This window comes from Lepidochelys olivacea (genome assembly GCF_965140295.1).
Source record: "Lepidochelys olivacea isolate rLepOli2 genome assembly, chromosome: 11".
NCBI lineage: Eukaryota > Metazoa > Chordata > Testudines > Cheloniidae > Lepidochelys > Lepidochelys olivacea.
In genome coordinates, this window is record NC_140421.1 from 9,048,478 (window position 1) to 9,070,507 (window position 22,030).

General features: G+C 43.0%; 1 protein-coding gene across 2 annotated transcripts in view; it reads left to right on the top strand.

Annotated features, from left to right (window-relative positions):
• GLI2 (GLI family zinc finger 2) overlaps window positions 1-22,030 on the top strand; it is a 253,069-nt gene that overhangs the window by 143,512 nt on the left and 87,527 nt on the right. For both annotated transcript variants that reach the window (XM_084642885.1, XM_084642886.1), the window contains one exon: window positions 14,164-14,269. In XM_084642885.1, coding sequence (XP_084499011.1) covers window positions 14,164-14,269 — 106 coding nt within the window. The remainder of the gene's footprint in view (window positions 1-14,163; window positions 14,270-22,030) is intronic.

The window sequence follows — 22,030 nt, forward strand, 5'->3', positions numbered from 1 at the left end:
GATCAGGAACAAACAGGTTTCTGTTTGATGGGCAGGTGTGACACAGCAGAGGACAGTGATGTTGGCCACTAGATGCAGGAGAGACAGCCTGATCTAGTCACTAGACTGGGTTCTATTTCCAGCTCTGCCTCTGAACTGTTGAGTGATCCTTGCCATGCCACTTCCCTGTCCGTTTCTCCTCCATCCCTTTCATTGTTTGTGGAGCCCCAGACACGGACCAGGACCATGGAACAATGCTAGGCACTCTACACACACACAACAAAATGATGGTCCTTGCCCCAATATTTTCCCTTCTCTACTTAGATTGTAAACTTTTCAGGGCAGAGATCATTTCTCACTGTGTTTAAGGCACTATGGGGCCCTGATCTTATTTGAGGCCTCTAGACACTATCATAATACAAAGAATACATACATAAATAATCACCTTCTGCAAGCTGACTTTGGGACAAAATTTTATCATTGTCACCGAGTTGGCTGCTTCCTGGCTCTTCTCCTTGGAGGGAGAGCACTACAGATGCAGTCCCTAAGAATACATCTAGAGACATGTATAAGGCATCAGGGTTCTAGTTTTCTTTCCATGCACTTGCACCATGCAGCGGATGTGCCACAAAGACTGTTAGAATGTAACAGTAGAGCTGATAGGACAGGACCAGAATCACTACAAGGCAAAGCTGAGAAATAGTGACTCATCTGAAATGAAAATGCCAGTGGATCAAATTGAGTCCAGGGATAACTTCATTAACGGACTTCCACATGATGATATAGCAAGAAGGGAGACCTCCTCGGGTGCTTGTATTCAAACACTGTACAGATCCCTCAGACATTCCTAGTTAGTGAAAATTAAAAATAAGAGGAGCTTTTGCATAGCAGGAGCAGTAAAAAGATGCATTTCTTCTGCGGAGTGACTGGCTTGCTCATGAAAGCTAGAGGCTGAGGGCAATAACTTATGCTAAACATGTGACGAACAGATGTTTTCCCCCACACAGGTGTGATACCGCACTCCACCCTGACCTTCACTGACTAGTCCAGTCTTCTCTTGAGTCAGCTGGGCCAGAATTATGCCTCTGCTTCATGAGGTACCCAAACGGGGGGTTAGGTAGAGCACACTCAGCTTGTGATCCCTGATGGCCACAGCACTAACTCTCTGTGTAACCCAGGAACTTTGTCTTGCAGCCCAAAGGATTAGGCTACTGTGTGTACTTACCTGCAGCTGGCTATAAAGCAGTTAGGAGAATGGTTACTGCCAATGAAGTTGCTAGAGAGACTTTTCCAATTGTGCTGTAGAAAGTTCTCAGAGTGAAGTTTCAAGTGAATCTCAGGCAACCCTCTTAGGACTGCCTCACTGATTCACTTGGTTCCGTGTGGCAGAACCAGGTTGTGTGTACATTTACTCTTTCGTGTTATGTATCCTCCCTGAATGAATACAAATAATGTGTCCCTTTAAGGTTATTATACAGCCATAGCCTGAGGAGTCGACTTTGAATTTATCCAGAGCCTTCCACGTACAGATCTCATTGCACTAAATTAAACCTCCTAAAATTCCTGTGAAGTAGGAAAATGTTGTTGTTAGGGTTGGTTGACAGTTTCCCATTTTAGGACATTGTGGTTTTGACAAAATTAAATTTTTTGCACAAAGTGTCTGCTTTCCATGGAAAATTTTGATTTTTCGTCAAGAAACCAAATGATCAAAACCCCAACTATTTCAACTAAAAATCAAAATATTTCAGCTGAGATATCCTTCCATGGGGCTTCATGGGAGTTGTAGGTTTCCTCATGTCCCCATTTTTTCCTGTTGGTTGGGCTACCCAACTAAAGTACATCTCCCATGATGCAGCTGCCACCCCTCACCTTCCTCTACAGATGAAGGTAGGATACCGGACTAGGCAACTCATTGGTCTGTGCTGATTTAGGAGTGCCCGTGTGTTTCAGCTACAAGTCCTGTGCTCTAACCACTAAACCTGTCTGCTCCACTGCTTGAGTCTGCCAGCAGTGTTGATAAATGAAGCTGGCTGCTGAAGCTTTGCCCATAAAACCGTGTTGAGCCTGTGGCCATGTGTATGCCTGGATGTCTTCTTCACAAGTGAGTATAAATGCCTGTCACATTGAGACTGGTGCTCTCAAGCTTATTGAAGCTGTTTCCTTCATGACAACATAGTGGTGTGTTCTCTCTTCCTGGAATGGCCTAATGCACATTGCACATGTCTGGCAGTGCTCTGCATCCCGGTGGATGGCACATGCTCCTTGTGCCCCTTCCTACCAAGTGATCTGTGGAATAAATTAATGTTCAGCTCTTGTTGCACACGTGTATCAGAATGATTGTAAATTCACAGAGAAGCAAATACCAGCAGCCTGAACGTACAGGACTGCAGCATTCTAGTTCCACATACCTTCAGGGATTTGTCTGGGTAAATCAGATAAAAGCAGCCCTCAGACTCTCCAGAGTTGCTCTCCTTTGTTCTTCCACCTGATCTGAAACAATAGAACTGTTTCTGTGATGGAATAAACCTGTTTAACCAATCCCCTCAGTGCTGGCTCAGTTTACTACTGCACATAGCCAGCCATGTGCTGCTACTGTTCCAAGGAAACTTTACTCCAATATTCCTTAAAGGTGAAGCATCTCATTTTTCACCAAAGAGCTGAATCTGACGAAATACCTTATTTTTTGCCTAGAAAGACCTCTGGCAAGGCACCAAATATTGTTTTTATTATGTGGTGGAGTGTGCAATATACAATGGGGTATTTTACAATGCCTTACTAAAGCCATGAGCAATGATGGTTTATAAAATACTATGCATAACAAGCACTACACCGAGAGTAGCATCCAAAGTCTGCATACTACAGTAACTTCTCTTGCAGAAGCAGAGAGAAGGGGGACTTAATCGCAGATTTAGTAGCTCAGCATATGGTGTCATTACTGTATTCTGGAAGAGAGGCAAAGAAGCCTATAGACTTTAAATTGCACTGTGATCAAACTGAGGTTTGGGTTTTCTTGGCTGGGATTAAGTGAATATTGTCTATTAGTTAGAGGAGGAGGGCTAGGAGTCATGTGTTCTTGATTCCATTTCCAGCTCTACCATGTGTATCACTGTGTGACATAGATCCAGATATTTCACTTCTCTGTGCCTCAGTTTCCCCAATGTAAAATGAGGACAATGAGGATGCAGTGAGCTAAAGAAGTGCAAAATATTTGTCATTATTACTGGTGGTTTACTTCTCAGGTGTCCCATGCCAATCAGAGGATTAGCACCTCCCACTTTACACCTGGAAAGGCTGTACACATCACTACCATTCCATTTGCCTGAGGAAACTGGTCTGGATTCCCTTTCGTTATCCTCTGTTGTAATTTCTTAATTGGTTGGAGAGGTCATTTCCCCTCGCCCTTCCTTTAGTTGTGCGACGTGTGCTGCTTTCTGCCCGCCAGATAAAATGGTGTTTGGAACCACGATTATACCATCTTTGTAATAACTGGTGTATGTGTGAGAGAGAAAATGAAACTGACCATTGCCCTCTGCTGGATGGAAACAGATCTGCTCATATGTGTCACATGCACTAGATGACTAAAAGCTAAGGGAAATTCTCCCCTAGAGCAACCAGTAGCTTTAGGAGTGGGAGCCACTGAGTTGTATCCCTGATGTTGCTGTGAAGTTTTGAGTGGCCCCAAAGTACAACGGAGTGAAGTGCTAGTTAGCTGGGTAATTGTTGTTAATTTTAGTTCTGAAGTTCCTCCTTACTTGGAGTCACCTAGTCAAGGTGGTTGAACAGCTAATTAAAATAGAGTAATAATTAACAAACAATAATTAAAACATACAACCAAATGAAAACCAAACAAAATACTAACAAGGTAAACAAAAGAAAAACATGCTTGATGCAGCCTTGTAGATGGTCCTACATGTGGGAGTCATTATGAATATTAACATCATACTGAATATTTAATTAACACATTACTTCTTAAAATGCTGTAGGAACATTAACCACTCCTCGGAGGTAGGCAGGTATTATCTCCATTTTACAGATGGGGGAAACTCTCATACATAGAGGTGAGTAAGTAACTTAATGTCATTCAACGAATCAGTGGGGGAGCTAGAAATGGAAATTCCGGCTCCTGTTTAACCTATAGACCATGCTAGATCATTACAGAAAGGGGTATTGTTGCCACTGATGCATCAAAACCCTTGCCTAAAAAGTGGTGCAGTAAAATTTGGGGAGGGAGGACTATTATTCTGCAAGACATGTGCTCATCTCTAGGTTAAAAATGTGCAGACAGGTGTAATTAGCAACCACATAATTATCCCCTTTAAGGTAAGCACACACTTTCTGTGTGTGGCGTGTTTGGTAAACTGCTCTAAAGATACAATATTAACATTAAGCTCTCAAATGGGGTATGATGGACTGTTAAGTGACAGCTACGGTGTGTTTTTTGTTTCTGCTATTTTTTCTCTCTCCATCATGTATTGATTTGGCTGGTAGCCCGGGGAATGGCTTTCCCTGCAAAGCAGTTAATATTCTGTGTGGTAATACATGACTTCATCTAAGGAGAATCCCATAGCTGTACCAATGTGATCTGCTCTGTCATGTTTCTTTGACCCAATTTTCCCTGTTCTTTGTCTCAGACCTTCTCTGACCCCAACCCTATTATCTCCTTCAATAATTCACTCGGACCATTATTAATGGTGCATTAACTTGGGCTGTGCTTTCAGCAAAGATGTTTTTCTTGTACTCATTCATTTGCCCAACTCACTTAGACAGCAAGATCATTATTCTGGGGATGTCACATAAACACCAAAACATCTCCCTTCAGATACCTACAACCCTTGGGTGCTTTGCAGTGGGGGCAGTATTCCAACCACAATATTTAAACTCCAAGAAACAAATATCAAAGCAAGTCAAGTAGCCCCACACGCACATACACAAACACTGAGGGCCAGATTCTGCCACCCTTTAGGCACGCAGAGTAATAGTTGTCTGTCTGTTTTAGGTACTTCTGTAATAATGGGGACCACATTATCTGAGCACCTCACAATCTTTAATGTAATTTATTCTGCAATTACTCTTAATGATTTCAATGGGACTTTTCACAGAATAAGATACTACTTGGCATGAGTAGTATCTTTAATCCCTTGGGATTAAAGTAAAAAATGTATCACTATTTGCCTTTTAAAACCCAAAATGAAATGTACCATCACTTCGAACTCAGTAATTCTCGACCAGAATCCATTCCTTTCAAATGCTTTGTGTAGATAAGAGCTGAATTAAAATGGGATTTTTAGCAAAGTGAATCTTTTCTCCCATTTAAATGTAGTTTTGCTCCTCTGTTTCCCTTGAGAAGATGATTGACCAAGGGACTCTTAATGTTAATTGTATCGCTAATCTTGCTTTGAAAAGAGACTGAGATTTGTACAGACTGGAGGAAAAGGGTCTAGATGACAGTAAGAAGTACTTTTACTTTAGAGGTGCTGATGCCTCAGAGTTTTATAGACCCCAACAAATGGCTGATGGGGTTGTTTGAAGTCAGCTTTGACTCTTATTTTCTTTTCAAAATCTGCATACATGAACAAAGGGAGAGGGTGTTGCAAACTTCAGCGGTAGGCTTAATGGCATCCCCACTGCCAAAACGGGTCGCCTCCAGAAATACAAAGGTAGCAGCGCGGGCACAGTTTAATCACTAACATATGTTCATTTGCTGCTTGGGATTGCTTTGAGTTTTTCTGAGTTAGCCGCTTGCACATTCTTTCCTTTGTCAGAGGCAGGTGTGACCCCATGATGGCTGGGCTCTGAGCCCTGTCATCTGTAGACGTTTCTCTCTTTAACCCTCATCAATGCAACACAGTTCTCAGGCTTTGAACCCCTTTGGAGCATCTTAGAGGCAACATGGGAGCTCCTGTTGCTGTGGGTGAAGGCATTAGTGGCTAATGTGGAACGCATGCCCTAGAGCGCCCACACCCCAATTTAGGGCCTATGCCTGTGAGGTGCTGAGGCCTTCCCTGCAGGCCTTGGGAGCTGCAGTTACTTATATTTCAGGGAGTCAGATTGTGCCACTGATTTGTAAGCAACCCCCCCTTTGCCCTGCTTTGGTCCTCCACTCTCACTCAGCTGCATCCCAGATAATAATGACATTTTCCCTAGGATCTATGGTTTTTATTGGATGTATGTTTTATAACTAGTGTGGTGATTTATTTGTCACAGCAAGGGACTAAGAGCCTGGACTTCTCGGTTCTAGTCAGGGGTCTACCACTAATTTTAATGTGTTACCTTGGGCAAATCACTTAACCTTGCTCTGCCTCTGTTCCCCATTAGTAAAAAAAAGTATGACAGTATTTGCTTACTTCCCAGAGGTGCTAAGGGGCTCAGTTCATTAATCTTTGCAAAATGCTCTGAGATCCCTTAATAGTAGGTACTTCTTGTGTGTAGGTCCATTATTTAGTTTACCCCTTTTTTTTTTATACGCCATCCACTTGAAATGTTAAACAGTTGCACTGTTTCCGTGGTTTCTGAATGCTAACAGGTGATGTATGGTGTTAGATTCCCTAAAATAAATTCAGATTTGGAAAAAAGTTCATTTAATAAAAACACTGACAATGTTCAAAGAGATTCTTTTTCTTTATCTTGACAACTGCCTCTTTGTTTTGCACAGGCTTTTTCCTTTTGATTATAAAAAGAGTGTGGTACATTCGTGGGACTGCCACAGCTCACACCTTGAGCTACTTATTCTAGGAGGGAAGTTTGTTTGAGGGAGCATCTCTATGGAAGAGCACATTATTCTCCTCCACCTTCTGGCCTGAGAGGAATGCATGGGATGCCAAAAACCTTTAGTGGGATCCCCATATGCATATCAGAAGGCATGCCCAAAGCTCTGAAAGCTTTTAGTTGTGTGTAATATCACTGTGTTCTCTAGGATCCAAAACTCAGTTGCTACCCCACCATAGAGGCCAGCTGCAATAAACACAATAGTAATGTAAGTCATCCTTTAAAGGGATTTGTTTGCCATTTTCAGATATTGGTTTTATGTTGACTGTGCCCAAGAAAAAGAAGCAAAGCCTTCCCCAAATCATGAGTGGCAGGGAAGGAATGCTCTTGCAGATAAATTATCAATGCTGCCCTGAGTTCTTCCTCCTTTAGTCAATGGCAGACATAAGGCAAGACATGTAGAAATAGAAATTCAACAGAGCTCAGCATCCAGCAGCAATGATTGTTACAGACCGGTTGAGTTTTTCCCCCCTTGTTTGTGTTTCTGTTCCTGGAGAGCACTGTCCATTTGCAGGTAGTTTTTGGCGTGACCCCTTCAAAACAAATATTTCAAAATTAAATTTGTCAACGTGAACTGCAAAGCAAAAAAATTGAGTAATTTTGGATCTCATCAGCAAGAGAACATGTGTGCAGGGTTAAAAAATTGAAACATTAGAACAGTGAGCCAGATCCTCAGCTGGTGTAAACTGGCATCACTCCATTGATTTCACTGAATCTGTGCTAATTTATACCATCTGAGGATATGACCCAGTATTTGGAAAATATGTGAGAGGAAACTATCTTTCAAGTCCTGAGTTTCGGATTCTGTTTTTATCCCAAGAGAGTTAACATTATGACAATTGGTCCGGTAATGCTGGAAAATGCTGTTTTAAGGGTTTGTTAATTCATCAGCTATTGTGTGAAAAACAGAATCCCAAATATAAGCTTCAGAAGGTTATTTGAGGAAACTTCATAGTACTATTGGGGCTAGACTTCTGATCCTTCTGTTCCAAACTTCCAGGCTTGTACCAACTGAGCTGAAGGAAAACTAGCAGAATGGGGTCCATGCCACACATCTATACAATTGTGATTCCATCCAGTAGAGGGCAATGGTGACACATACATATTGGTCAGCTTATTAGCATATTAATATATACTGTATACATAAGGTACAGACTATTGCTAATGTGAGATCTCAAAGAATTATATTCCATTTAAAGCTTTTCACGTCATCTTTTTCTAGCTGGCCTTTTCTTCTGAAGGAGAAACGAGGTGGTGTTGAGGGTGATTTAGAAAACTCTTTTTTGCTCATTATGCAAAAAATGTATTCAGCACAAATTTCCCTTGAAGCACATTCTTGTCCTTGGAGATAATCAGTGTCTGCCTCTTTCTCAAAAACTATCTGCCTCTGATACTTGGTCCCTTCCTGGGATTTTCAGCTCAGGGACATCCCCTTTAAACTTGCATCACTTCTTCATCCTTTCTTTGTCTGATGCTGGAAGGCTGGATGGTCTTTGACTGGGAAGGAGGCAGTGGGCAGCCCATGTCTTGTTAATAACAACTGACCAGATCAGCTCAGGCAAGTGAGGATAGGTAGCAGAGACTTTTCCCATATCAAACCAGGCAACACAGCAGACACATTCCTTTATGAGCAAAAAGAGCGAGGAGTACTTGTGGCACCTTAGAGACTAACAAATTTATTTGGGCATAAGCTTTCATGGGCTAAAACCCACTTCATCGGATGCATGCAGTGGAAAATACAGTAGGAAAAAATATATACACAGAGAACATGAAAAAATGGGTGTTGCCATACCAACTATAACGAGACTAATCAATTAAGGTGGGCTAGTATCAGCAGGAGGAAAAAAAAACGTTTGTAGTGATAATCAGGGTGGCCTATTTCCAACAGTTGACAAGAAGGTGTGAGTAACAGTAGGGAAAAAATTAGCATGGGGAAATAGTTTTTAGTTTGTGTAATGACCCATCCACTCCCCGTCTTTATTCAAGCCTAATTTAATGGTGTCCAGTTTGCAAATTAATTCCAATTCTGAAGTTTCTTATTGGAGTCTGTTTTTTGTTGTTGGAGTATTGCGACTTTTAGGTCTGTAATTGAGTGTGACCAGGGAGGCTGAAGTGTTCTCCGAATGGTTTTTGAATGTTATAATTTATGAGTAGCAGTTGAGTAGGGGTGGCTTTCACTCTGTGTGTTGCTAACGTACCCATCTGGCTTAGTATCTAGATGCTATAAACATATCTAAGAGCAACATCATTTTTGTGTAAAAGGTTCATGTGCTCATTGTCCCCATTCATTTTATACCGCTTTGATTTTTTTTCCCATTGCCTCAGGTACAGATCACCCTCTTGCATCTATTTCTGAATACCAAGTGTCAGAGATTTATCCCTGCTTTAGAACAATATAGTACTTTTAAAGATCCCCTTTTTTTGCCTTCTGGAATGCACCATATCGTACCAAACAAGCAAGTATTATCAAACCATTTTCCCATGGCAGAGACTTCTCCAGACTCCCTTGTTAAGGGCTTTGTCCCACCACTGCAAATCACTCAGTTCTGACACCTGTCAGTAGGGTTCTAAGTTAAATATACAAAGTCTGCTAGTCATTTATAAATCTTCTGCTATATTGAAGGCCACAATGATGAGCAGATAGGTCTAAAACAAGGGATTTCCTTGATTAGATAAAAGCTAGCAAATTCATTGTGCCAGTCATCAGATTGCACCTCCAATGGCTGTTTAGAAATGCATCATCATGAGCTCACTTGAAGTAATTGAGTATAATTGTCTTTTTAAATCATATGTGTGAAAACATCCATCTTTCTAAATGGCATGCATTGCTGCTACTTCTGTTGCCAGCTCGCTGCTCCCTTCGAGGGGTGGAAATGAGAGGCAGAAGTGGGGAGAGGGCCTGACATTTATGAATTAGTAGATGATCGCGTATAAAACCATTCATTATTTCAGATCAAGCATCCAGAAGTGAATTAAAGGGAAAGCAGCAGCGATTGTAGCTTTTAGGCCTGGTGGCTGCTCCAGAAAATGTGTGTGGGCAGAAGAAAAACCCAGATGTGAAGAGCTGAAAATGAAAATCACTGAAAACAACTGCCCCACCACCCTTTTTGTCCTCTGGTGAAACCAAACAAGGATTTGGTGATGGTGCTAGTAAAGAACCTGAAAGTGAAACTGACGAGTATCTCCAGTGTCTAAATTTATTGAGATGGTATTAAAAAAAAAAAAAGCAAAGGTGTAAAAGTGGAAAAATGGTACATGTTTAAATTCCTCTCAACATGAATAAACTGAGGCCTAACTAGAAACAGGGGAAAGGAATTTTTTTCAGATATTAGTTTTATGTTGACTGTGCCCAAGAAAAAGAAGCAAAGCCTTCCCCAAATCATGAGAGGCAGGGAAGGAATGCTCTTGCAGATAAATTATCAATGCTGCCCTGAGTTCTTCCTCCTTTAGTCAGTGGCAGTCATAAGGCAAGACATGTAGAACTAGATATTCAACAGAGCTCAACATCCAGCAGCAATGATTGTTCTTATGGGAACTGAGCTCTATAGATAATCTTCCCCCTGCAGCCCATGGCAGTGCAAATACTTAATCTGTCTGGCACAGGACTGGCTATGCCAGGCAGCCCCTAGTGCAGCAAAACATATAGTGACAGTTTGATTGTGTGATCATTGTGTATGACAACATAAATCCTTGCTCTGTACATCCCGGACAGATACAACAATAGCTCTCTCACGCAGGCAGAAACCATGCCCTGCAAAACTTCTTGCATGCTTCTGGGATCTGTTTTCTTCTTTCATCACTCTCAATGATATCAGTGGATGCTGAGAGCCCACTGAAGTTCATTGAAAGACTGCTGCACATTGCTTCATGCCATGTGTGCGTGTACTAAGGAGAACAAGGCCAGCTTCCAAGCTTGGCAAAGAAGAGGTTCTGGTGGAACAGTAGTATCCAGGGAGATCAGGGACAGGCTCTAAATGATCAACCCAGGCCCCTGACAGTTGATGGCAGTGGCTGTGCCTTGGAAAGGAGAATAGCTGATGTGTAACAAGCCATTAACTGCATTTTGGATGTGGCTTTTCAGTCACTAGCAGGATCGTTCTGCATTTCTGACTTAGAGAAACATTAGATCTTGATATATCTTAAAAATGATTATTTCTCTCAAGTGACTTTATTTAAAAGACTTAGAATCATAGAATAACAGAGTTGGAAGGGACCTCTGGAGGCCATCTAGTCCAACCCCCTGCCCAGAGCATGACCAATCCCAACTAAATCATCCCAGCGAGGGCTTTGTCAAGCCTGACCTTAAAAACTTCTAAGGAAGGAGATTCCACCACCTCCCTAGGTAACGCATTCCAGTGTTTCACCACCCTCCTAGTGAAAAAGTTTTTCCTAATATCCAACCTAAACCTCCCCCACTGCAACTTGAGACCATTACTCCTTGTCCTGTCATCTGCTATCACTGAGAATAGTCTAGATCCATCCTCTTTGGATCCACCTTTCAGGTAGTTAAAAACAGCGATCAAATCCCTCCTCATTCTTCAATTCCGTAGACTAAACAATCCCAGTTCCCTCAGCCTCTCCTCATAACTCATGTGTTCCAGTCCCCTAATCATTTTTGTTGCCCTTCGGTGGACTCTCTTCAATTTCTCCACATCCTTCTTGTAGTGTGGGGCCCAAAACTGGACACAGTATTCCAGATGAGGCCTCACCAATGTCGAATAGAGGGGAACGATCACGTCCCTCGATCTGCTTGCAATGCCCCAACTTATACACCCCAAAATGCCATTGGTCTTCTTGGCAACAAGGGCACACTGTTGACTCATATCCAGCTTCTCGTCCACTGTCACCCCTAGGTCCTTCTCTGCAGAACTGCTGCCTAGCCATTCGGTCCCTAGTCTGTAGCAGTGCATGGGATTCTTCAGTCCTAAGTCCTGCACTTGTCCTTGTTGAACCTCATCAGATTTCTTTTGGCCCAATCCTCCAATTTGTCTAGGTCCCTCTGTATCCTATCCCTACCCTCCAGCGTATCTACCACTCCTCCCAGTTTAATGTCATCCGCAAACTTGCTGAGGGTGCAAGTCACACCATCCTCCAGATCATTAATGAAGATATTGAACAAAACCGGCCCCAGGACCGACCCTTGGGGCACTCCGCTAGATACCGGCTGCCAACTAGACATGGAGCCATTGATCACTACCCGTTGAGCCCGACAATCTAGCCAACTTTCTACCCACCTTGTAGTGCATCCATCCAGCCCATACTTCTTTAACTTGCTGACAAGAATACTGTGGGAGACCGTGTCAAAAGCTTTGCTAAAGTCGAGGAATAGCATGTCCACTGCTTTCCCTTCATCCACAGAACCAGTTATCTCATCATAGAAGGCAATTAGATTAGTCAGGCATGACTTTCCCTTGGTGAATCCATGCTGACTGTTCCTGATCACTTTCCTCTCGTCTAAGTGCTTCAGAATTGATTCCTTGAGGACATGCTCCATGATTTTTCCGGGGATTGAGGTGAGGCTGACTGGCCTGTAGTTCCCAGGATCCTCCTTCTTCCCTTTTTTAAAGATGGGCACTACATTAACCTTTTTTACTTATATCACCCAGCACTGTTAAAAGGGTGGGTGAATTTTTCGCCTGCAGAAGAAAATCCTAAAGGATACACGTTTATTTTACTTATTTTCTTGGGGGTTTAACAGCTACCCTACTGTGTCCTCACATTAGACAGGCTGCAAAAATGCTCCCACTGTATTGAGCATTTCACAGTGCCAGCTCTCCACTCTACCATTGAAAATAAGTCTGCTGTGGACTCTTGAATACTTTCCACCCTGAGTACCTTAGCTTAACTCCTTTCAGCATAGTTGGCAGGCAGGTTGTTTTTATGTAGTCTCTTGCCTCTCCTGGCAGCACAGCTGACATAGTATCCAGATATGCATGTTATGCTGAGCTCAAGGATTCTAGATTGAAATGCAGATAAGATCTTCAGAACCCCTTCCTGATTTTCCAGGGCATAAATATATAGTGATTTTTAATGCAGATTTTCTGTAAGTGAACCTAAAGGACCAGATCCTTAGCTGGTGTAAATCGACAAAGCTCTATTGAAGTCAAAGCTATGTTGTTAGCGCAGCCGGGACTCTTAAGTCATCCTTATAAAAGAGTGTGGAGCCAATGGAACTGGACTGATTTACACCAGCTGAGGATTTGGGCCAAGCCATAAAGAATTGTAGGTTTGTTTTGGGATGCTGCTTTGCCGCACAACAGAGAAATGCTGCAGGGGGTGGAAGCAAGTTACAATGGAGTATTTAGTTAAAATGGTGTTTGGAACAATAATCTAATATTTTAAAAGCTCCAGATATACAGAAAATGTGATGAAAAGTGTGATGTCAAGACTGAAGAGTGAGGGTAAGGAAGACCTGTGAAAACTTTAGTTAATCTTTAATCAAGAAATTTTGTCTGGCTGTAAAAGACATACGTAGTCTGGCCTTTTATTTTTACATTTGATCCCAGCTACAGATGTGGAATGCACCATCATTATAGACCAGATAATATATCCTAGCAAAGGACTACTGTACGGTATATTTATTGAGACCCTGCTGATTGTATTTCTCTTGGCTTCCATAATTTTAGAACAAAAGGACATGGCCATAAGTCTGAATAGTCCAGGGTGGTGTGGAGAAGTAACTTGATGAATTTTCCATTTGTCCTACAACTCTCTGAAATATTTGTGCTGTAACATTTGAGGTCAATAATACATATTAAAGTCTGTGGATTTAATAAGTCAATGTAGGTGTTCTGTGCCTTCCACGGCCACTTTATCTTTGATGAAACATGCTTCTCAAATGAATAAAAAATAGGGCCACAAATGATGACAAGTGAGAGCAATTTAGGCTCCTTTCAGAGAACCTGAGCCATAGACATTTAAAGCCGCCTCTGATTGTATACACTGCATTTGTATACAGCTGCATTTGTGCAGCTCTTGCCGTTATATTTTAGGTAAATATTTCTAACCCAATCCCCACTCTCTGTCTACAGACATTCGGGAAAAGTGCTGCCGCCGTTCCCGGTGCTGTGGATGGTGCAGATCTGGATTCTGCCAACCTCTGTCGAGTCTCATTTGTGTTATAAGGCTAATTTTCCTTGGTGCTACCTGTAATCTCCCTGAGTTCAAAGAGCGCTTAGCTGCTTGTCGTTGTCAAAAACCCTGTTGGAGATCTTTTATGTTGAAGACGTAGGATTTCTCCGAATGACTTTGATTATTTATTCATTTCACTTCTCTGGTGTATGATAGCGCTGATATCATGAAGACCCCATGTCTTTGCATTGCTCATGCTCTGAAATTCATGGAGATTTAGTTCCTTTGAAATTGTTTTAAAAGAGAAGGAAAAGTTTTTGAAGTCTCTTTTTTTCTTCCCCTCAACAGTTCCGCAGCACGTTTTTCCAGCGTTCCATGCTCCCTTGCCAATTGACATGCGTCACCAGGAAGGAAGGTACCATTATGAACCTCACTCCATCCATGCTATTCATGGGTAAGTCTTGCATCTTGCTCCCACGTGTTACTAAAACACTTCAGCCTAACCTCTTCTGGTTTTTTTGTATTGATGCTAAGACTTGAGTGTGAAGCGCAGTGCAATGGTTCAAGCACAGGGCTGTATAACAGGGAACTCATCTTCTATTTCCAGGATTGCTGTGTGGCTTTAATCAAGTCAGTTAACCACCCTGTCCACTTTCCCCAGCTGATGATACTATTCACCCATCTGTCTGGGGTATGTGGGGTTTAATTAGAGTGTGTACAGTGCTTTAAGATCCTGGGATGGAAAGCAAAGTGCTATCACATCATTATTCAGCTGAGGTCACAGGAATAGGAATGGCCCAATATACTTTTTGTGGTGTTTTTCACTCCGTAATATATCTGAGACTTTTCTCACTACACCTTGGCCAAAACCCCCTACTTTGGCTCCTCAATTTCCGTGGCCCTATCGTACCACTCCCTCCCTACCGTCACTTTAAAAGTGAACTGAAAGGCTATTTGCCTGCCATATTCAGTTCATGATGCTATTGGCATCACCAGCTATACAAGTATTGCCAAAGGGGCAGACTCTCAGGTAGCTGAGAGAGACAGATAAGAACCATAGATAAGGCTCACTGTGTTTCAGATTTGATCTCCTGCATCAGTTGCTAAGGCCTGAGTATTGTGTTTCTCCTTTGAAAGTTGACAGCCTAGCTAGGGCATAAAGCAGGGTAGGGAGGCATGTTCCTTACATCACGTCCGGTGTTGAAGAGAAAATGTGGCTCAGTGATTAGGGGCCTAGTCCAGGACCTAGAAGACACTGGAGCCTTTTTTTAACATTGTTACCACATTAGCTATCCTCCAGTCATCTAGTACAGAGGCTGGTTTAAGCAACCGGTTACATACTACAGTTACAGTTCTGCAATTTCATGTTTGAGTTCTTTCAGAACCCTTGGGTGAATACCAACTGGTCCTGGTGATTTTATTACTCTTTAATTTATCAGTTTGTTCCAAAACCTCCTCTACTGACACCTGAGTCTGGGACAGGTCCTTAGATATGTCACCTCAGAAGAATGGCTCAGGTTTGGGAATCTCCCTCACATCCACTGCAGTAAAGACCGAATACAAATAATTTATTTAGCTTCTCTGCAACAGCCTTGTCTTCCTTGTGTGCTTCTTTAGCACCTTGATTTTCCATGGCCCCACTGGTTGTGTAGCAGGCTCCCTGCTTCTGAAGTACTAAAAAAAAATGTTGCTGTTCGCTTTTGTGTCTTTTGCTAGTTGTTCTTCAAATTCTTTTTTTACCTGCCTAATTATACTTTTACACTTGACTTGCCAGAGTTCATCCGTTTCTATTTTCCTCACTAGCATTTAGGACTTCTTATTTTTTAAAGATGTCTTTTTGTCTCTAACCACCTCTTTAACTCTGTTGTTTAGGCATGGTGGAATTTTTTCGTCCTCTTGGTGTTTTTTTTCTTTTGTTTGGGGTATACATATAGTTCGAGCCTCTATTCTGATGTTTTTAAAAACATGTTTTCTATGCAACTTGCAGACATTTCACTCTTGTGATTGTTCCTTTTAATTTCCATGTAACTAGCCTCTTTGTTTTGTAGTTCGCCTTTTAGTAGTGGTGAATTTCTTTGGCATTTTCCTCTCTAGAAGGATGTTAAATTTAGTTACATTATGGTTGTTATTACCAAGCAGTTCAGCTATATTCACTTCTTAGACCAGATCCTGTGCACCACTTGGGACTAAGTCAACAACTGCCTCTCCCCTTGTGGGTTCTAGGATTAGCTGCTCCAAGAAGCGGTCGTGAATGGTGTCTAAACATTTTATCTCTGCATCCTGTCCTGAGGTTATGTGTACCCAGTTAATACGGGATAGTTGAAATCCCCTGTTATTATTGGGTTTTCTGTTTTGGTAGTCTCTCTCTAATCTCTCTGAGTATTTCACATTCACTGTCACCATCCTGGTCAGGTGGTCAGTAGTATATTCCTACTGCTATGCTCTTATTATTCAAGCATGGGCAAATAGGCATGTGTTTTGACCCAGATTATAGTTGTATATCTGGGTGTCTAATACCTGGGTTGCTATTGACTCCAAGTATTAGTCCCCCTTTTCCACAGACCTCCCATTTCTCCAACAGACCACAAGACCATATCTCTTCACCTGGAGCTTCTTGTGAGGGACTGATCTGGTTGTCACCTATCAGACTCCTCTGTCATCATTTTTAGGGTGTGTGTAGTTTGTCCATTTCCCGTTCATTGGGCATCCAGTTGTCTTGCTCCCCTTTCCCCTGCCTTTTTAGGGAACAGCTGCTATGTTCATGTCTTCTTAAATCCAGGCAAGTTTCTTCATTGGGGTGTCCATGCCTGAAAAGCGGCTCAGAACTTGCCAGCTTGGTCTTACAAGTTGACTACTAGCGTGAATAAGAGCTTGGCATGGGATCTGACAGTATTGTATTAGTCAGATAATCGCCACCTGGGTGAAGAGCCCCAAAATGTCTGGTGGTCAGCAAGTTAGATGTTCAGTTCACCCATCCCAGTGTGCAGGTATGCTTGTAATGGCCACATTCCCTCAGTGTGTAGTCGCCTGTTAGTATTTAGCATAATGAACCGTGTGAACAGAACTGGACGCTCAATAGCTAAAGACCTTTTTCATTTAGGATGCTTCAGCTCATCAACATCCCAACAGTACCCAGCACAGAGTAACTTCCTGAATAATATTTAGTGTATTGGAAACATAAAGAGCTTGTTCATTGGTCTCAGAAGAGGAAATTCATTCTCCCTTTGAAAATTCCAGCCGTATTAGTCCCTCTTTTGGTGCCTCTGTGGATGGTGAAGTGCTGAAGGTGAACAGCACACCACCTCTATGCAAGGGTCTTTGTGCGTAGGTTCCCTGGCAGTTACAGCATTTTTGAGGAAATAATCCAGACTGGAAATTAAAATGGATTTCTGTTTTATTTGCATGCTTATATACTGCCCCGTTCCTGGCCAATGGGAACTTTGGGGGAGGTACCTGGAGGCGCGGCCAGGGCAATACACAGACCCCTGTGCCCCCTCCCCCAGGCCCCAGCTGCTTCCCAGAGCGGCGCGGGGGCAGGGCAGGCAGGTAGGGAGCCTGCCCTGCCCCTGGTGTGCGCTGGACCCGCCCACCGAACCCTTCCTGCAGCCGAACCCCCCGCCCTGAGCCCCCTGCTGCACCCTGACCCCTTGCCCTAAGTCCCCTGCCACACCCCACACCCCTCCTGCACCCTGAACCCCTGCCCTGAGCCCCCTGCTGCACCCTGCACACCTCCTGCACCACGACCCCTTGTCCTGAGCCGCCGCCGCACCCCGCAACCCTCCTGCACCTCAATTCCCTGCCCTGACCCCCCGCCACACCCTGCACCCTGACCCCCCTGCCCTGAGCCCCCTGACACACCCTGACCCCCTGCCCCACCCTGCACCCTGACCCCCTGTCCCGAACCCCCTGACACACCCCACACCCCTCCTGTACCCCAACCCCCTGCCCTGAGCCCCCTGCTGTACCCTTCACCCCTCCTGCACCCCCTGAGGGCAGGGAGGGGGCGGAGTTGGGGTGGGGGTTGCAGGAAAGGGGTGGGAAGAGGCAGGGCAGGGGCGGGGCCTCATGGAAGGGGTGGAGTGGGGGCGGGCCCTGGGCAGCGGGTGGGGGCTGGTCAGTGGTGTGGCCCTCAGGCCAATGTACTAGTCCTCATGTGGCCCTTGTGGTCATTTGGGTTTGAGACCCCTGGTTTAGACTGTAGATATCTATAGTTTGCCTGGTGCTAGAGAAAGACAATATAATTGTTGGGTTTTTTTAAGTAGTATATACATTTTCCCTCTAGAAAAATATCGTAAATGCTAGGAAGAAAAATTGAATCGCTGAGCTTTGGCTTTATGATTAATGTGATCGGAGCTTGACAGAGGTTCCCCAATTCATCAAGACCATATTCTAGCTGTCTACTTTCTTGCCTGTACCAAATGTATCTAATTACATGAACATTGCACAGCAAATTAGATGTAGTCTCATTTGTTGTCAGCCATGGAGTCTTATTATTTGCCTTCTGGTTTGTGTCAAAGGTTTGTTTCCCGATTGCTCAAAGTGACATTGCTATACATTCCTCTTTATCATTGTTTGCATATAACCTAATGAGAACACCAGTTATTTTATCATAGCTGTCGGGTAGGAATCAGCAGGGTTCTGTCTAGCAGGATGGGACATTCAGGACAGTCATATATGCAGAGCTGTTTGTTTGAGACCTAAAATAAAAACCTGAAGTATAGAAAAACTGATGAGTAATAAAGGAACTGTGCATTCACTCTGGATGCCCATTATTAAGATGCCCAGAATACTTGCCAGATTTACATTTGTTGTTGGGTATGTTGGCATTTCAGTCATTTCCACTTTAAGAAACATGACAAATAGTTTTGGGGTTTTCTTTGGCTCCTTCCTATGTACTGAACTTCAATTACATGGACCTGGTTGCATAACAAGACAAGCCCTAGTACCACCCCAGGAAATACTTTGTGTGATCCAAGTTACACCTTTTAGGCCAAAGTAATATTTAGTTGGTCTTTAGGACATTCAACTTTTCTGTCCCCTATCCCTTATTTTTGTTTTGTTACATGATATACCAGCTGTGTCATCCGTGGAAACAGTCATTGCAGGCAGACGGTGTCAGCTGCAACCACATGGTTTTTGGCACAATCATGGCCTCTGCTTGGATAATCCAGACAAATTTCACTTTTGGTCACTTTCTATTCCAAGACTGGCAAATGTCTGACATCCTTAACTAAGTTTCTTCACTCTGTCGTTGCACTGAGATCTCAGCTGCTGCCTCATTTCACACCAATGAGAACACTGTGGTATCGAGATACCAACATGGATTCTAATGTCATTGGGTTTATGCTCATAGGAAGAAAGGAGAGAGAGGCAAGGGAAAACCTCTATGAAAAGCAGAGGCAGCAGGGATGATCAGGTGTAGAACAAGGTGAAAATAGAGCACAGAGTGAAAAACAGATGGGGACTGTAAAAAGAGGAGCAGGGTGGGGAAAGAAATTATACTAGTGAAAATTTATTATATATAGTGTATTACATCTAAAACCAACATCAGAATAATATTTAAGTTTGCAAAATCAAGCACTCAAAAGTTAGGAAATGCCAAATTAAGGTTGCTTGTGCAACTTTAATTCTAATCCCTTGTGCATATGCACTGTGATACATCCTTTAATTATACAGATATACTGTTTTTTCCACAACTCTCCCATCTCCTTCAATGCACAGGATGGACTGTGTCCTGAGGATGAATTATGATTATATATGTTCTCTATATACAATATTTATTGATTGATTGAAATTTCTCTCTGCACTTTTCATCACCGTTTGCTGTAAGCAGACCACAGACCCAATATTGGTTGAATCAAACTTTCAGACTCCAGTATTCCACTGAGACAAATGACTTCACTTGATGCATTCGGATAGCAGACTGTAAAAAAGGGGATATTGTGTATTTTAGCAAGATTCTTCATATGACTTTTATAAAGTTTACTTCATTAGGGTCCAATTGTGCAATCCTTAATCTTGGTAGTAACCCCATTTGAATGAATGGGATTACTCGTGTCAGGTTTGCAGGATCATGTCCTTAAATAGAGAGTAAAATTCCTTCCAGAGAAGCAGGTGATTATTAGTAGCCCCTTTCTCTCCCCATGGCTAGGCTTTCTTAGCTATTCTGTTTTTTCAAACAAATAACAAAAAAAACCCTAACTCAGCTAAAAAGCCTCTGCCAATGCAAGAGCCCTCAGGGCTTACTAACCCTTGTAAGCAGCGTGCTTAGGCTTGACTCAGCAAGAGGCTTTTTAACGGTAGCTCCTAAAAAGCGGTTAAAGCCCTATCAGACGCTCTGTAGTGTACCAAACAAAAGTAGCGTTGTTTTTGTGCTAACATTCTAGTGGCTTTTCAGGATGTGGTTCTGACATTATTTATTTTTTTAAAGAATTGTTGTTTAGTCACCCAAATTCTGTTGTCCCTTTAAAAAAACATAGAATCCCAAGACCAAATTCACCACTGGCATAAATGTGTGAAATACCGTTGGTTTCAGTGACCTGTACCAGAGCTGAATTTCCCCCAAAAGATCTTGAGATGGAAAGACTCTTCTAATCCATCTCCCTCCAATGCAAAAGTGGTCCCAGTTGTCCCTTTCTTAGTGCTTTTGTCTGGCTTAATTTTAAATGTCTCAATAGACGGGGTTTCCACCAGTTTCCTAGGAGCTGAAGTTTTCCCTGGTGTTCAACCTAAATTTTTCCTACATCTGGTCCCAGTTCTCCTCATTTTACTCTTCTCTATGTCCTTTTTACTATGGTAAACAGTTCTTCTGCCTCCTGAATACTTAAAACATTTTTCCAAAATCAGGTCCAAAACTCCCTAGAAATATAAGATATAGGCAGAGCTGGCAATGTTGCCCATAATTAAGCTTCTTGTTAGAAGATCCTGTTTTCAATTGCTTATAACTTTGAACATTAACCATTAGGGCTGAAATTTTCCATGGTGGGTGTCTGCCTCAGGCTGTTTTTTTACATTTCAGCTACAATAGTTTAGCCACCTGCAAGAACAAGGTCTGGGAAAATATGTTTTGCCTTCTTACAAAAATGGTTACAACCATTTCTTGAGAGGCTCTAGTGCTCCATGCTTTGGAGCAGGGACTTGAAATTTGGCAGGTGGCTTGGGCCACCTCAGTGTCAAGGGTGTACCTTTTGCTGTTCCTGTGAAAAATCATCCACTTTTCACCCAGTCACAAGCCTTTGGCAAATCTCAGGTCACACATGTTCGGCAGACGTTTTAAAGTCTGGCAGCTGCATTCTCTGAACAGTCCATCGGCATTGAGTATGCTCCATCCCAGGACTGCAGGGACTGAGCAGGACTTTCCCTGCAATTGCTACTGCTCCTGCTGCTGACACCCAGGTAGCTTGGAAGAGGGAGCTGCTTGACTTGAGTGCAGATGGGACAAGAGCTAGCTGGACAGAGGCTGGAGGACAGGGAGTAGATTGGGACAAGGTGCCTGTGGGGTGACCGGGAGCTGGGGTCGGGAAGACTGAGATCAGATGAGGCAGTCAGGAGCAGGAAGGGGGTAGTCTGGAATTGACTTGTCTAGGAGACTGGGATGAAGACCCAGGGTAGGGGGAAGGGTGAAACTTGAACAGGGAGCCCAGAGCAAGAAACCCGCACTGTCTGGGCAAGGAGATGAACAGGGATGAGGAGTGGGGTGGGGAAACTGGGATGAGGAGTTGGGAGTGTTGGGGTGGGGGTGTGGGGGTAGTACACAATCCATTAAACCCAGAAGGCGTTTCTGTCTTGGAGAGAGATGGCAGTCCTAATCCCGGCAGGCAGATAAAAAAGGGAGACTCCTTCGTTAAGGTCACTTCTTTTAGAAATAAGCACACCAGTCAATTTACCTCATAACGTACATGCCAATAAAATGTGTGCATTTTCATATTTACTTTGCTACAGGAGTAGCAAAGCTTTGGCACGTCCTGATTGATGGTACTGTGCTGCCTTGGAGATAGAGAGCGCTCCCTCCAGAGTCAAAGCAAACAGCTGCCCGGAGACACATTTTTGTGTATTTCGCAATTTCATTACTTTGACCAAATGGATATGTTGCTCATTTCGAAAGCAGTTTTGGCTGATTATATGGAGTTTACTCTGTGCCCTTCTCTCTCCCAACCCCCCTCTCACAGACATACACACACGTACTTCCTTTCCTAGGCTGGATGACTAGAGATTT